The 17,177-nt window shown below is 38.1% G+C and overlaps 1 protein-coding gene across 1 annotated transcript in view; it reads left to right on the top strand.

The window, feature by feature from the left end:
- The window catches only part of LOC127645081 (E3 ubiquitin-protein ligase HECW1-like), a 46,423-nt gene extending 32,601 nt beyond the window's left edge, over nucleotides 1-13,822 (top strand). Inside the window, exons 13-29 of the mRNA XM_052128599.1 lie at nucleotides 1,282-1,403; nucleotides 1,502-1,687; nucleotides 1,773-1,907; nucleotides 2,508-2,613; nucleotides 5,195-5,291; nucleotides 5,385-5,468; nucleotides 5,570-5,676; nucleotides 5,858-5,917; nucleotides 8,266-8,380; nucleotides 8,481-8,594; nucleotides 9,766-9,918; nucleotides 10,078-10,176; nucleotides 11,381-11,510; nucleotides 11,582-11,728; nucleotides 11,818-11,932; nucleotides 12,246-12,444; nucleotides 13,711-13,822. Coding sequence (XP_051984559.1) covers nucleotides 1,282-1,403; nucleotides 1,502-1,687; nucleotides 1,773-1,907; nucleotides 2,508-2,613; nucleotides 5,195-5,291; nucleotides 5,385-5,468; nucleotides 5,570-5,676; nucleotides 5,858-5,917; nucleotides 8,266-8,380; nucleotides 8,481-8,594; nucleotides 9,766-9,918; nucleotides 10,078-10,176; nucleotides 11,381-11,510; nucleotides 11,582-11,728; nucleotides 11,818-11,932; nucleotides 12,246-12,444; nucleotides 13,711-13,822 — 2,081 coding nt within the window. The remainder of the gene's footprint in view (nucleotides 1-1,281; nucleotides 1,404-1,501; nucleotides 1,688-1,772; nucleotides 1,908-2,507; nucleotides 2,614-5,194; nucleotides 5,292-5,384; nucleotides 5,469-5,569; nucleotides 5,677-5,857; nucleotides 5,918-8,265; nucleotides 8,381-8,480; nucleotides 8,595-9,765; nucleotides 9,919-10,077; nucleotides 10,177-11,380; nucleotides 11,511-11,581; nucleotides 11,729-11,817; nucleotides 11,933-12,245; nucleotides 12,445-13,710) is intronic.
- The last annotated feature ends 3,355 nt before the right edge of the window (nucleotides 13,823-17,177 follow it).

Below are 17,177 nucleotides of genomic sequence, written 5' to 3' on the forward strand. Positions count from 1 at the left end.
GAGAAAGTTATGGCCAAAAAACGACTCAAAAAAACACCCTAGTGGCTGAAAACAGCCCGAACAGCACACAAGGGTTAAAAGGGAAAATGTTGCTGGGTCTCAGGAACTTATGGTAAGATGACATCATAATAGCTTGTAATGTAAAATAATGAGATCTTTATAATTACAGAACAGGCTGCATCTAAAATACACAGATATTTTATTTCACACTTTAAATATAGCTTATAAAAATATATGTCAGAATTCTCAAAGCTCTTTGATGTTTTTATTTAATTTTTATTTTTTATTGTGGGCATGACTGGAATGGTGATTGAGTGCATACATCAAAAGCCTATTATATCATAATTGATGCATGTCATTTCAACTGGCTTTTTCAGTAAAATAATATACAAAATTTTAATCAAGCACAAGTTGCTTGTATTCAGCAAATACTCATTTTAAAATATCAGTAACAATATAGTCATTACTGTTACTTTAATAAAATAAGCTGTCATTTATCCCAACATAAGAGTCACTTTTCACACAAGTCCGCGGCCATTTTAAATGGATCGATATAAACATTGAAACCATTTTTTTCACAAATAACCACTAGATGGTGCCATAAACATGTAAAACTTACATACCAAATGTTTTTTGGCTTTTCAGCTTGAACAGAGAGTGAAACAGGAGCCATTAAACAGTGTATCATATTTGATACAGCGTTATAGATTTAATTTAATTAACTACATGGTATGCTGTTCAATTAATTGCATATATAAATGTTTTCTGAGAAAGCCCCTCAAATAAAAATAATTAAATATATATTTATTAAATAATTATAAATAGTTATATTTAAATTATTTAAAATATTATATATATATATATATATATATATATATATATATATATATATATATATATATTATAATTCAGATAAATAAAATGCATGACATTGTCTTGCTGTCCATGGTGTGTTGCCTGAGTGTGGTTTGTTGTCTGTTCAGCTGTGGGTTGCCTTTACAGCTGGAGTTTTTCTTACTGCCCCCTGCTGAAAACAGGTGGTACTTCAAGCTTGAGGTTCGAAGCTGACTCGAGTCAGTTATTAAATTCAGTAGCCAGTCCAACTGATTTAGTTAGTTGAAGCATCAAACTGCTAACTCACAAGATTAAGACTTTGTGAAGATTTGTGAACATTTGCAACTGTTAAATTTAAAGAGACGACTCGTAGAAGAGATTTATTCACGAATCAGATTATGCTTTACTGTGCTGTGCAGAAATGTGTTATTCTGTTGTCTTTTTCAGAATTGAGAAGAGAGACTCCGTGTTCTCCTGGTCACTGTCAAAAGATCACGTTTCTGCTGCAGAGTCCAGCGGTTAAATTCATCACTCACCCAGAGTTCTTCACTGTGCTCCATGCTAATTATGTGAGTTCCTGCTACAATACACAATTTCTATAGATTATACCTGTTAAATAGTTGCATACTTGTATTGAGTGACAAGTTCACATGCTTTTTTTTTTTAGGGGGCGTATCGTATGTTCACCAACAGCTCATGTCTGAAACACATGATCCTAAAGATCAGGCGTGATGCTCGCAAATTTGAGCGCTACCAGCACAACCGTGACCTAGTGACCTTCTTGAATCGGTTTGCTGATGCTCAATTGGAGCTGCCGCGGGGCTGGGAGATCAAAACGGACACACAGGGGAAGGTATGAGAAGTGCTCATACCCATTGATGTTTATCGAGCTAATATTTCAAGTGTCTGCCTTCTTTTTCCATTCCTTCTCTCTGCAGTCGTTCTTTGTAGATCATAACAGTCGTGCCACAACCTTCATTGATCCCAGGATCCACTTGCAAAACGGCAGACTGCCCAACCACCTGACACACCGGCAGCACCTGCAGAGATTACGCAGCTACAGTGCAGGAGAGGTCAGATGCACACAGAAGATAAACAAACTCTTACCTGTCTTCAGGTTGAGATACAAACTTTAAAGACCCCATAAAATGGTTTGATGATTGCAGTTTACGTATTACCCAAGTTGGGTCAGGACATATAGAAGGGCTCATCCCTCTTTTAAAATAGCCAATAGGATTTAGGCACATCACAGCCATAAACCATGATTTGCTACTTGCTATTGTTAGTTATAGGGTGATATTTGATGGAGGAACTGTTCTTATTCTAGTGAGCTCTGTTTACATTCTCATTTTATTAAAAGAATATGCATGTGAAGGTTGAGAAACAATATTTTTGGTCCATATCTGCTATTCATTTTGTCAACTTTTAGAAGTTTGTTAGCATATAAATTGCCTCAAATAAAAGACATGGACTAAAAGTAAAAAAAAAAAAAAGAATTATTTTGATTTCATGTGTAGAGTCCGACAAACACAGAGCATGCTCAGATCAATACAAACACACTAATTCAAACAAACTCATACACAGATATATTTAGACCTCACAGCAATGGTCGTTGTATCATGCAACAAGTTTTATTAGTTAATTTATTTGTTTCGTTGTTTGTTCATTCCCAGGCATCAGAGGTGTCGCGCACCCGCGGAGTGTCTTTGTTAGCCAGACCAGGAAATAGTCTTGTAGCAGCCATGCAGAACCAAAGCCAGCAGGAGCCAGTGCCATTAGGTCTGATGACAGTCACACATTTATTTGACCTAATTCATTGGACTATTGTTGCACTTAGGGCTGGACAATAAAGCTTGAGAAATTCGTTTTTGGCTTTTGACGATATTCAATATGTATCAAGATTTATTTATTTGTCTTTGACTTTGGTTAATAGGTTAATGTTCACTTTTTATTTCAGTCAGAGGAAATATAATTTGGGCCATATGGCTGTTGTTGCCAAGTGGATTCAAAATGTTTAATACAAGAATTAAAATACAATAAAAGTGTTCAAGGCGTTTTCCACTAACTTTGTCACATAAGGAAGAATTTTAATTTGTAACAATTGTTATACCAATATAGCAAAGCATACATATAAATAACTCCCCATAGTTACAAACATTTATATATTTTTTATTTTATATATATATATATATATATATATATATATATATATATATATATATATATATATATATATATATATATAAAATAATTTTTTGTTTAAGAACTTGCAGGGACTTGCGTGAACACTTGAGTGATGAATTCGTTTTTGGAGCAGTTTGTTCCACAACCTATCACCCTTTTTTTTTCAAATGAGGTTTAATCTATGTTGGCCCAGGGGTGCACAACACAAAAACATTTGCAAAGTAAAAGCTGAAAATAATTCGGACATAAACCACAAAATTAAGCCACAACAGAAAAGCCACAGCACAATGGAAATAAAGTCACAACACAACAGAAATAAATCAGAGCACAGCTAATTTAACCCACAACACAACAGAAACAAATCAAAGCACAGCTAATTTAACCCACAACACAACAGAAATAAATCAAAGCACAGCTAATTTAACCCACAACACAACAGAAATCTATCAAAGCACAGATAATTTAACCCACAACACAACAGAAATCTATCAAAGCACAGATAATTTAACCCACAACACAACAGAAATAAATCAAAGCACAGCTAATTTAAGCCACAACACAACAGAAATAAATCAAAGCACAGATAATTTAACCCACAACACAACAGAAATAAATCAAAGCACAGCTAATTTAAGCCACAACACAACAGAAACAAATCAAAGCACAGCTAATTTAAGCCACAACACAACAGAAACAAATCAAAGCACAGCTAATTTAACCCACAACACAACAGAAATCTATCAAAGCACAGATAATTTAACCCACAACACAACAGAAATCTATCAAAGCACAGATAATTTAACCCACAACACAACAGAAATCTATCAAAGCACAGATAATTTAACCCACAACACAACAGAAATAAATCAAAGCACAGCTAATTTAAGCCACAACACAACAGAAACAAATCAAAGCACAGCTAATTTAAGCCACAACACAACAGAAACAAATCAAAGCACAGCTAATTTAACCCACAACACAACAGAAATCTATCAAAGCACAGATAATTTAACCCACAACACAACAGAAATCTATCAAAGCACAGATAATTTAACCCACAACACAACAGAAATCTATCAAAGCACAGATAATTTAACCCACAACACAACAGAAATAAATCAAAGCACAGCTAATTTAAGCCACAACACAACAGAAACAAATCAAAGCACAGCTAATTTAAGCCACAACACAACAGAAACAAATCAAAGCACAGCTAATTTAACCCACAACACAACAGAAACAAATCAAAGCACAGCTAATTTAACCCACAACACAACAGAAACAAACCAAAGCACAGCTAATTTAACCCACAACACAACAGAAATAAACCAAAGCACAGCTAATTTAACCCACAACACAACAGAAATAAATCAAAGCACAGCTAATTTAACCCACAACACAACAGAAATAAATCAAAGCACAGCTAATTTAAGCCACAACACAACAGAAACAAATCAAAGCACAGCTAATTTAAGCCACAACACAACCGAAAAGACACAACACAACAGAAATAAATAAAAGCACAACTAGTTTAACCCACAGCATAGAAATATGCCAAAGCTCACTGAAATTACGCCATAACACATCAGAAATAAACTTAAACAGAACAGAAAAGCCATCATTGAGTCATAACTGCCACACAAATGAAAATTCAATGTTTAAAAATATTTATTAATTAAAAAATATAAAAATGGTGTGACATTGCGTCTTATTTCCATTGTGTTGTCAATTTAAGCCTTCATCTGCCAACTAACAAAGGACAATGCATCTATGTGAACTACTTCAGTTAATCCAGGATGAACTTCAAAGACATTAGTCAGTCTTACAATTCATAAAAAAGCACTATACAAATAAAAATAGCTGTTGTGCTGTGGCTTTATTCTGTTTTGCTGTGGTTTATTTCTGTTGTGTTTTCAGCTTTTTTATGCTTTGCCATTTTTCTTTTTGTGTTGTGCACTCCTAGGCCACCATAATAAACCAGAAATACTAATAAACAAATATCTTTTAATATCTATTGCTATCACTGGAGTATAAAAATGAGCAATATTTGTTGGGATTATATTGTAAATATTCAATATATTCCCCAACATTGGTTGCACTATATACAGTTGTTACCTTGGTTTGCTTAGTCCATGTTAAGCAGATATCAAGCTGATATTTTCCATCTCTTCCCCAGCATACAATGAAAAGATTGTAGTGTTTCTACGGCAACCTAGCATCTTTGAGGTGCTACAGGAACGACAGCCGAGCTTGGCGAAGAACCACTCACTCAAGTACTGCCCCCCTCTCCCCCTTTCCTTTACTGAAATCAGTAGATCTTTGAGGAAATACTCAATGTTGTTTGGGTGTTATATTTATGTTTGAAGGGAAAAGGTGCTCCACATCCGAACCGAAGGCACACAGAGACTGGAGAAGCTGTCATGTGATGCTGACCTGGTCATGCTGTTAAGGTAAAGCATTTCGGTGTAAATGTTCTCAGGCTCATTCTGTTTTAGTCATAATAATATTATAATCTGTCATTGTTTAGCATGTGTTTTGCTTTGGTTTTCAGTTTGTTTGAGGAGGAGATAATGTCATATGTTCCTCTTGCACCATTTCACCCTGGGTTCAACTTCTCGCCACGCTGCTCCCCTGGTTCCTCTCCCCAGAATTCTCCAGGTAGGAGATACCCTGTTTACGCCTGTATTAACCACTGTCCATTTGCGATTGCAACACCAGAAACAGATGTTAATAATACCAGATGTATATGGAATAGGGTGACATTTAATTATATACATGAAGAATATCAAGTTTGCGAGGATGATCCAGTCGTAACGCCCTTTTATCTGCTCTAATAAAGGATTCCTTGAGAGAACTCCTCTAGTTCCAGCCTGCTGTCTGTCTGGTGAGAGTTCGCCAGGTCAGCTGCTCTCAAGCCTTCAATACTCGCCCCTGATTTCCCCAACCTAACTATCCCACTCTGTCCCAATAATGAATATATTACAGACCCCAAGCCTGTTGTCTGTTATGTGAATATTCAAACCCGTTTCCTCCTTCAGGCCATAGAATGTTACTGTTCTTCAACTTCTTTTAAACAACTTATTTTGTAATACTCCTAAGATTCTGCATGTTTGGAAAAAACATTTACAATTTAAAAGACAGACGGATAATTAGGGATGCACCAATATAGAAATTTCTCTTAGGCCAGGGAGCCCCCGGCATGACGTACACGCCCCCCCCCTTTCCCTGGTGAGGGGCGTGCCTTCTGCACCGTCTGCCGGCAGGTCATCCCCATCTATCTGGTTGAGGGATGGGATAAGGGGAGGAAACAAAAAGAAATTCTGGCACCTACACGCTGTAACGGCGACCGTGCCAAATTAACAAAACATTTAAAAAATAGAGGGAAAGGTCAACTCGTAGCGGCAGTGGAAGAGAGAGTGGAGAGATAGAAAAACAAAACACTTACACGCCGGTTCTCCGATACACCGTAGCTTGGTCCTCGGACACTCTTCCAACAGACGACAGCCGCGCCTCCCCAGATGGATCGGAGGCAGTCTTCCGGTCTCTGGCGGACGGAACGCCCCACCACATTCTCGGGAAACAGAAGGGGTCTCCCCCGCCCCTGGCTGTGGTTCTCCCGCTCCAGGCAGTCGACCAGGAGCCCCTCCCCGCTCGCGGTCGGCGGCCTCATACCCTGCCGCATTTCAGCGCCTGGTAGGGGTCTCCTCCGCCCCTGGCAGTGGCCCTGACCGCTCCAGGAGGTCGGTTAGGAGCCCGTTCGTCCACTCTCAGGTGGCCAGGCTCCTCTGTCCTCCGGTGGATAGCCACGGCTGCTCCGTTGGGGTGTATGGTAGTGGCAAGGACTCTATTACGGCGCATGCCACCTCCTTCCCGGATTTCGGCACCAGTGTAAAGGGATTAATGGAAAGGAGGAGGCGAGAACTGGCTTGACAATATAAATAAAGGTTTAATAAGCAACTTAAACAAAAAGACAAACACACACACACAGGTGTCGGACAGCTGTCCGTAAATCTCTCTCTCTTGCACTGCAGCTTCCAGTCGGCCTTTATCCCTCTCTGAGGCTTGATTAGCCTGATTAGGGGCCGGGTGTGTGGAATCACAACCCGGCCCCGCCCTCCGCCCTGTCCCAGTCTGCTTTCATTTTTTAATTTCAGTCCGTTTTAATTTTAAGCATCTTTAGGTGTCTTCCCTCTCCCCGCACTGTATGCCGAGAAAAGTGCAAATGAAATAAAAACGCACAACCAAATAACAATGAATACAAGTGCACATTTTCTACCAAATGGTGGCACTTTGCGTCACCGTGATAGCAAGGATACACAAACAAACATTTCTTGTGGTTCACATATTTCTGTCCATATATTGATGTAATTGCCCACCTCAAGTCACTTACATTTTTTTCTTGACATCATCTTTTAGCCTCCCACATCCCTTGACAAACCTTTTGAAGAAATGCTCTTTTGAGCTGCACGTGCACACTTCATGTTAGCTTTGGCTCACAAAAACCTAGCTAGCTAGCATTATCCACTCCTGCATAGAAAAAAGCTCAAAAGTTAATCAACAGCCAACATTTGCCAAGCTAGCAAGCAAATCAAACATACAAGCAATTTTCAGAATGCTAAATATGACAATCCACATTTAGTTTTATTGCTCCTGACACATTTTCGCTGTTTATCAAGTTAAATGTGAGTATATTGGCTACTACACTCAGCCATGCAATACACATGTACGGCTAAATGTTAGTCTTTTAGAATAATACAACATAAAAAAATGTATGGTAAAAGTCTAAATCTATAATACAAATAATCATTATGTATTACAGATGGCTATTTTATCCTCTCACATTCATTGCTCATGCTTCTCATCTTTCCGGCGGGAAATGCAGCTGCTCTGAAGCAGCATGTTCAGTTAACGCAGCAGGGCAACCAATTGATTTTGACCAATCACAACGATTCCAATCACGTTTCCAATATATCAGGACTGGATCACACACACCAGAGCTAAAAATGCAGGTCAATGAAGCCAAAATAATGGAGAAAAGTAGTATTGCTGGGCAATACTTAAACTAAAAGTAGTATTGCCATGGCAATACTGGCAGCGGTGGCCATGTTTGTTCTTAAGGTGTTTGTTCCCTTCTTTCTGGCTGATGTGTATCAGTCGTTTTGTGGTTCACTGATCTTGAACAGTTGTCTCCTAATGATTGATTAAATCAAACTGTATGTAATATCTGTTGTGTTGCCTTTTCATTAGGAAAACAGAGAGCTCGGGCACCAGCTCCCTACCGCAGAGACTTCGAAGCCAAACTTCGCAACTTCTACAGGAAACTTGAGGCAAAGGGCTACGGGCAAGGCCCAGCGAAGATCAAGTATGTCTTATTTAAACATAGAGGAGACTTACATTATACACTGCTGTAATGTGAACTGAATAACAGTTGAAAAACACTTCTGTGTTTATTGTGTCTTTAGACTGATTGTCAGAAGAGATCATCTGTTAGAAGGGACATTTAACCAGGTCATGGTGTATTCGCGTAAAGAGCTCCAGAGAAATAAGCTGTACATCACCTTTGTTGGAGAGGAAGGGTGAGATTCTCGACATATGAATTAGGCTTGGGATCGATGCTTTTTCACACATTGATAATCAGAACATTTTCCCGATGATTATCGAGCTACAGTATATTGGCATTTTATCAGATATACAGTAAATAGGACTACTCTTTGTCTCTTCATACATACAGTATTTCTGGACGACATGACACGTTCTAAAATTCGAAATGATTATCTTCTATGAATGAACGCATACAGTTGCCCCCGCTTGGTGTCTGTCGGCAGCGCCCAGCTACGACTGCGGAAGCTGCTCAAAATTCTGCAGCTCAACTTGCATACTTTTCCATTAAATTTGACCCAAATTATTATCAACGGGCATAGATTATTTACTCAGATTATATATTGTGAATTTGTATCTTTCCTGTAGCCTACACAATGTATTTTCAGTAACAAGTATGTCTTTTTGTGGTTTGACAGCTTGAATGAAACCTATCCAGGGTTATATACTGTGAAATGACACAATAAATGTCACCATTTCTAATCGTTCAGTTTGCGCTGTCACACCTGTTTCATACACTAACCTGCAAACTCATGAACGGATATTTACATATGTGCCCTTGTGGTAATCCAAAAGAAATGAAAAGTTACTCTGATTACATTACTTTGATATTGTTGTAATTGGATTATGTTACTGATTGCATTTATTGACAAGTAATCAGTAATCTGTAACAGATTACATAAAGTAACCCTCCCAACCCTGCCTATTCCCCTCAAAGACTTCACCTCCCACTGTGACATTTTTAGAGGGCTAAATCATTTTAAATTCAATTTTTAAGACATTTACATTAACAATTCTGTTTGTAACGATCCTACAGCATGGCTATCATTATTGTTTTCTCTTCGAAGGGCCCTGTGATAATTTATGCCGGGTGGAACGCAGTATATGTCTGCTTGTCGCATAACCTGACGTAACAACTTGCCACGTACAACAAATAACGAAAATTTGGCATGATAGAAGTTGAGACTCTCCCCTACCAAATTTTACCATAGGGCCAACCATAGACTTCCATTACGCAAGAGGAGGTAAAAAAAAGAAATACAAGAAAACCAATCAGTACAGTCGATGCCTTGCCATTTTTGATGCTTGTCTCATAATGCAAAAGTTCAGTATTGCATGTAGTCTAATGAATTCTCATTTTCTTTCCAGACTGGACTACAGTGGACCTTCGCGAGAGTTTTTCTTCCTGCTGTCTCAGGAGCTGTTTAACCCTTACTACGGCCTGTTTGAATACTCCGCTAATGACACTTACACTGTACAGATTAGCCCCATGTCTGCGTTTGTCGAGAACCATTTGGAATGGTAAGACTTCTTTCTACTTCTTCTCTAGTGTGGTATAAGAAAGTATCCTGAATGCACATGAACAGAGAAATGAACAGTTCTGTCATTTCTCATAGGCTGCTGTTATTGCCAATACTGTTTTTGAAGTTGATTCATGGACCATATGGTGTTTGTTTTCAGGTTCCGTTTCAGTGGTCGAATTCTCGGCCTGGTATTGATTCATCAGTATTTGTTGGATGCCTTCTTCACCCGCCCATTTTACAAAGCTCTCCTCAGGCTGTGAGTGGATCAGAAACCTCTTGTTTTAATGCATTCTACTACATTTGCAGTTCAAAGATGACATAATTGACATACAATTTATAGTAAATATATTGTTGAAAACTGGCCTCCAAATTAAAAACTCAAATCGAATTGCCTACTATATAATGCATGACAGTAAATGAGTAATTGTGGTGCACCAGTTTTTAATACTTGATATTGGTGACAATGTCTAGAGATAGGGTTTAATTGTTGATATAACTGCAGATTTATTTACTGTCAGGTGAATTAAAGTTAATTGGACTGTTTTTACATTAATCCGAATGTCAAAAAAGGACCTCAATTCACCCTCATGCAGATTTAATTGTAGCAAAATGAGATTTACTCATTATCCATTAACAAGGATATTGGTAGATTTTAAAACAGACACAAAGAAGAGCTAAAACTTCTGTTAAAGGGATAGTTCACCCAAAAATGAAATTTCTCTCATCATTTACTCACCCTCATGCCATCCCAGATGTGTTTGACTTTCTTTCTTTTGCAGAACCGAAACGAAGATTTTTAGAGGAATATTGCAGCTCTGTAGATCCATACAATGCAAGTGAATGGTGGCCAGAACTTTGAAGCACCAAAAAGCACATAAAGGCAGCAGAAAAGTGATTAAATCCATTTAAACATTTAAGTCCTTTTTTACTATAGATGACTTTCATTTTCTCTTCCACATTCTTCTTTTGTTCTTAGTGATTCCTATTCTTTGTGTATATCACCACCTACTGGGCAGGAAGTAAACATGAATTTAATTTTTTTATTTTTATTTTCTCAACCCATACCTATCATATCAGTTCTGAAGACATGGATTGAAACACTTTTATGCTGCCTTTATGTGCTTTTTGGAGTTTCAATGTTCTTGTCACCATTCACTTACATTGTATGGACCTACAGAGCTGAGATATTTTTGTCAAAATCTTTATTTGTGTTCTGCAGAAGAGAGAAAGTCATACACATCTGGGATGGCATGAGGGTGAGTAAATGATGTGAGAATTTTCATTTTTTGGGGAACTATCCCTTTAATTGGCCAAGCTGACAGTTACCTGCATACAATATCGATTATCTCAAAATGGCCAAAAATCGACCAATATACGTATCAGTTTACAGCTAATCAGAACGCATGTTTTTCTGGAGTATATCAGATTCAAAAAGTGTGTTCATTGTTACTCTCTTGCAGAGCCACAGATCTGAGTGATCTTGAGTATCTAGATGAGGAGTTCCACCAGAGCTTACAGTGGATGAAGGAAAATGCCATCACAGATGTGCTGGATCTCACCTTCACTGTTAATGAAGAAGTGTTTGGCCAGGTGGGAGAAGCCCTTTGAAAGTAAATAAAACAAAACAATGTGTGTATTGATACGGGGTGTATGTGTGTCAGGTCACAGAGCGAGAGCTAAAGTCTGGCGGGACAAACGTGCAGGTGACGGAGAAGAACAAGAAGGAGTATATTGAGCGGATGGTGAAATGGAAGGTGGAGAGAGGTGTGGTGCAGCAGACACAAGCTCTGGTCCGAGGATTTTACGAGGTAAACATCTTTATCATCTGATTTACCCTCTTTACATCTGTAGCTGCTTTACTGATACCTACCATTTAACCTTTGACCTGTGTGTGTAGGTAGTAGACTCTCGTCTGGTGTCAGTGTTTGATGCCAGAGAGCTGGAGCTGGTTATTGCTGGAACAGCAGAGATCGATTTGAACGACTGGAGAAACAACACAGAGTACAGAGGAGGTCAGAACACACAAAACAGATGCACAGCAATAACACACACACAACGCAAATGCGCTATTACAATTACATGCACAAATACTGTCACAGCAATTATGTGGATCAATACTCTTACACACAAAACACCAATCCAAGCACATGCACAAGTCACTCTCTTACCCGAAGAACAAATTTGGACAGGAAATATATTGTAGATATGTACTAATCAGTTAGACTATGCCACCAGAGTGTGTGATCTACAGAATACATTTGTTCTGTGAAGACTTTGTGTCACTGGTGAAGGTTGTGTTCATTTGAACTGCCTGCTTTCTGTCAGGTTATCATGATGGGCACATCGTCATCCGGTGGTTCTGGGGTGCTGTAGAGTGCTTCAATAATGAGCAGAGGCTGCGTCTGCTGCAGTTTGTGACGGGCACCTCCAGTGTGCCATACGAGGGCTTCACCGCCCTGCGCGGGAGTAACGGCCTGCGACATTTCTGCATTGAGAAATGGGGCAAGATCACATCTCTCCCGAGGTACAGGAACACTCAACTTTCAGTAATGGTAACAGTAACAGTAATGGGATGTTTAACATTTAGATGTGTACATACAACAGTTCAAAGATGCTAATATATCTAAATTCAGAATTCCCGCTCATATTTTTGAACATATATCTCAAGCAATGTTTTCACTAGTCGTAGACCTATATTGACCAGGCCAATTTACAGGCTGATATTTGATAATTTTGACATTATTGGCATCAGTTGATAACCATGTTTATAGCGATAACTATGAGCATTTTCTCTTTTTAAATATGTTTAGTGAATTTTGAATAACAATTGCATTTCAGCCATTTTTATTTATTTTTTTCAGTCTTATTTGCTACCACTAAATTTAAATATGTATATGGTGCTTGTTAGGGGTGGGCAATATAGGAATAAGAAATAAATTAATAAAAAATAAATAAGAAAAACACAAAAATGTATATGGCAACAGTCTTGAATTTAAAAAAAAAAAATTGTTTGATATTGATATGTATCACAATATACACAAAAAAAATTATAATAAAATAAATAAATAAATAATTGTTTAATATAGATCCAAAGTAATGGTAGCCCTTTTACACGTTAATTTTTATTTATTTATTTATTTATTTTATTATTATGTTTTTAAGTCTTGTACATTACAACTTTATCACTAAAGAGATAATTATTGAAAATATTATTTTATCTATTTTTCCTCCCTGTTATTGTTTTTCATTCCAAACAAAAATTAGGCTTTAGATTAAAATTATATTAAATATTACAAAATATAATAAAAAAACTATTTTTTGTACTGCAACCTCTGATTGGAACGTGCATTCCCTACCATGCAGGGGCATTTTGCATAACTGCAATATAAATCACACTCGAAAATCTGTACCAGTTGACATATCACCCACCCCTAGTCATTGTATTTTCCAATCAGGTAAATACAGCGTTATCAGTGTTGGCCATTGGAAAGCCCATATCAGTTGACCCCTAGTTCATATAATCTATAAATCATATCAGAGAATTTTAAAATGTTGCTTTACAGGCCTGGAAAAATCATAGAAGTTAATGAAATTCATGGAAATTCCAAAATTGAAATATACATTTTTTCTAGTTATGCCCAGCTCTTTAAAATTGTAATTGCTCCATATCCAGTATGAAAATGAATGGGTGTAAAGATGTGGAAACCCTGTCGAAATCAATCCAAATGAGGCTTAATTATAGAAACGTGCATTGAAACAGGTTGCTTATGTGTTGTTTCTGCTTTCTCAGGGCGCACACATGCTTTAATCGTCTGGATCTTCCTCCGTATCCGTCCTACACTATGTTGTACGAGAAACTGCTAATCGCTGTGGAAGAGACCAGCACCTTTGGCCTTGAATGAGAACTTCACATAAAACATTTCTTCTTCCAGCGTACACTGTATGTAATAATCCACTAGCGTGGACCGTGTCCTTAGCTCGTTTCATTCATTCCTTCAGGACACCTCTGCATGCATAACTCACCTGCGAAGGTGTACATTGTGTAACGGGTTTGTACAAATGAAGCTGTGTATGCAATAGTGAAAGAGAAGCCTTCAACATGTTTAAACACTCAGGGCCTCGACCTCCACTGGAGTCTCTTCTCAGTTCGCACACAATCATTGCATCGCTGAACGTCACGGATTCACTCACGGCCAGCTGTGTTGATGAACATTGTAAAGTTATAGTGATAGCTCACCCAAAAATTAAAACGATGTCATCATTTACTCACCCTTTTGTCGTTCCAAGCCTGTATAACTATTTTTTCTTTTGTGGAATTTAAATGGAGGTGTTTGGCGGAATGACGACCTCATCATTCACTTTTTTTTGTATGAAACAATTTTTTTTGTAACAAAAGTGAATAGAGACGTTTGCGTTCCACTGAAGAAGGAAAAAAGTCGCACAGGTTTGGAACAACATGAGGGTGAGTAAATGATGACAATTTTTATTTCTGGCTGAATTATTCCTTTAATACCAAGTAAGTGCACTGAACATATTCGCTTGAGCAAGCAGGTGGCGTAATTATATAATATATAGTAATTATATAATAGTGTAAGTTTGCAATATTTCACCGAACACCACTATGAACACGAAGAACTGCATCATCACAGAAAATTCATGCCATTTGCAGGAGTCAAAGGAGGATTGTAAAGGACGGACTTGCAAGCATTGATGTAACACTTTATATATCATGTATTAATTAATGGATTCTAGTATTGAAATTAGCGTAATTATCAATTTCCTTTGAAAGCTTTCAGCTTAACAGGAATGTTCAAGGCTTCATGCTGTTATGATGTTTGGATGAATATGGTGGTTTTTCACGAATGGATATTTTCTACTTATAGATCTCTTCAGAAACAGTGTCCCATGTCCTAACATGCCACAATGGTAGGACAGTTAATGTTTTCATTTAAAAGCCAAACATGCTTTACAAAGCAACAATATCACAGCCAATAAGAACATATTTGATTTTTAATATACTTAAAGCGGAGTATAGAAAGACAAAATGTCACTGGTCACAATTGTGACTAAATAGGAAGGGTTTGCATTTATTGCTTCTTGATTAGCCACATTACACATTGTTAGACATCATGTTAACGGCCTTAACATGATGCCATTTTAAATGTTCAAGTGTTTTTGTGAACTGTCAAACCCAGAACTAAATTGATATTTTATCTTTATCGTCTAGTATATTCTGAAATGCATAGTTCACCCAACAATGGAAATTGCCCCCATTTAGTCACCCTTATTTTGTTCCTAATGTGAAATGCTGGTTTGAATCTGTGGAAGTGTGAATGGCATTTGAGAGCTGAGGAGGAAGCTTTTCAGTGAATGATGTATCACACAAAGCGAACAAAATCTCCAGAAGACTTGGGACATACAGTGCATCTGGAAAGTATTCACAGCGCTTCACTTTTTCCACATTTTGTTATGTTACAGCCTTATTCCAAAATTTATTAAATTCATTATTTTCCTCAAAATTCTACAAACGATACCCCATAATGACAATGTGAAAGAATTTTGTTTGAAATCTTTGCAAATTTACTAAAAATAAAAATCACATGTACATAAGTATTCACAGCCTTTGCTCAATACTTTGTTGAAGCACCTTTGGCACCAATTACAGCCTCAAGTCTTTTTGAGTATGATGCTACAAGCTTGGCACACCTATTTTTGGGCAGTTTCTCCCATTCTTCTTTGCAGGACCTCTCAAGCTCCGTCAGGTTGGATGGGGAGCGTCGGTGCGCAGACATTTTCAGATCTCTAAAGATGTTCAATCGGGTTCAAGTCTGGGCTCTTGCTGGCCTACTCAAGGACATTCACAGAGTTGTCCCGTAGCCACTCCTTTGTTATCTTGGCTGTGTGCTTAGGGTCGTTGTCCTGTTGGAAGAGGAACCTTCGCCCCAGTCTGAGATCCAGAGTGCTCTGGAGCAGGTTTTCATCAAGGATGTCTCTGTACATTGCTGCATTCATCTTTCCCTCGATCCCAACTAGTCTCCCAGTTCCTGCCGCTGAAAAACATCCACACAGCATGATGCTGCCACCACCATGCTTCACTGTAGGGATTGTATTCGCCAGGTGATGAGCGGTGCCTGGTTTCCTCCAGACATGACACTTGCCATTCAGGCCAAAGTGTTCAATCTTTGTTTCATCAGATCAGAGAATTTTGTTTCTCATTATCTGTGAGTCCTTCAGGTGCCTTTTGGCAAAATCCAGATGGCTGTCATGTGCCTTTTACTGAGGAGTGGCTTCCGTCTGGCCACTCTACCATACAGGGCTGATTGGTGGAGTGCTGCAGAGATGGTTGTTCTTCTGGAAGATTCTCCTCTCCACAGAGAAACGCTGGAGCTCTGTCAGAGTGACCATCGGGTTCTTGGTCACCTCCCTGACTAAGGCCCTTCTCCCCAATAACTCAGTTTGGCCGGGCGGCCAGCTCTAGGAAGAGTCCTGGTGGTTCCAAACTTCTTCCATTTACGGATGATGGGGCCACTGTGCTCATTGGGATCTTCAATGCTGCAGAAATGTTTCTGTACCCTTCCCCAGATCTGTGCCTCAATACAACCCTGTCTCGGAGGTCTACAGTCAATTCCTTGGACTTGGTGGCTTGGTTTGTGCTCTGACATGCACTGTTAACTGCGGGACCTTATATAGAGAGATGTGTGCCTTTCCAAATCATGTCCAATCAACTGAATAATTTATTTATTTATTTATTTTTTTTTTTTTGAGTAAATTTGCAAAGGTTTCAAACAAACTCCTATCACATTGTCATTATGGGGTATTGTTTGTAGAATTTTGAGGAAAATTATGAATTTAATCAATTTTGGAATAAGGCTGTAACATAACAAAATGTGGAAAAAGTGAAGCGCTGTGAATACTTTCCGGATGCACTGTGTGTGTATATATATATATATTAGTGTGCAGGTTGTATAGACTACATTTATGGTGCATTTTTGTCCTTTTTGGAGCTTGATGGCATCTGTTCCCATTCACTTTCATTGTTTTGAAAAGAACAACTATAAAATTCTTCTCCTTTTGTGTTCCACAGAAGACAGTAAGTCATATGGGTTTGGAGCAGTGTGACTGAGTACATGACAGAAATATATTTTTTGGGTGAACTTTTCCTTAAATGTGTTGATGAAAGAAACCACGGTTTCTGAATGTCTTAGAAATGTAATATTGCAAAAATGTGGTCTACTCTTCTTAAGATAGCCTATGAAG

The sequence above is a fragment of the Xyrauchen texanus genome, chromosome 6, assembly GCF_025860055.1.
Source record: "Xyrauchen texanus isolate HMW12.3.18 chromosome 6, RBS_HiC_50CHRs, whole genome shotgun sequence".
Lineage (NCBI taxonomy): Eukaryota > Metazoa > Chordata > Actinopteri > Cypriniformes > Catostomidae > Xyrauchen > Xyrauchen texanus.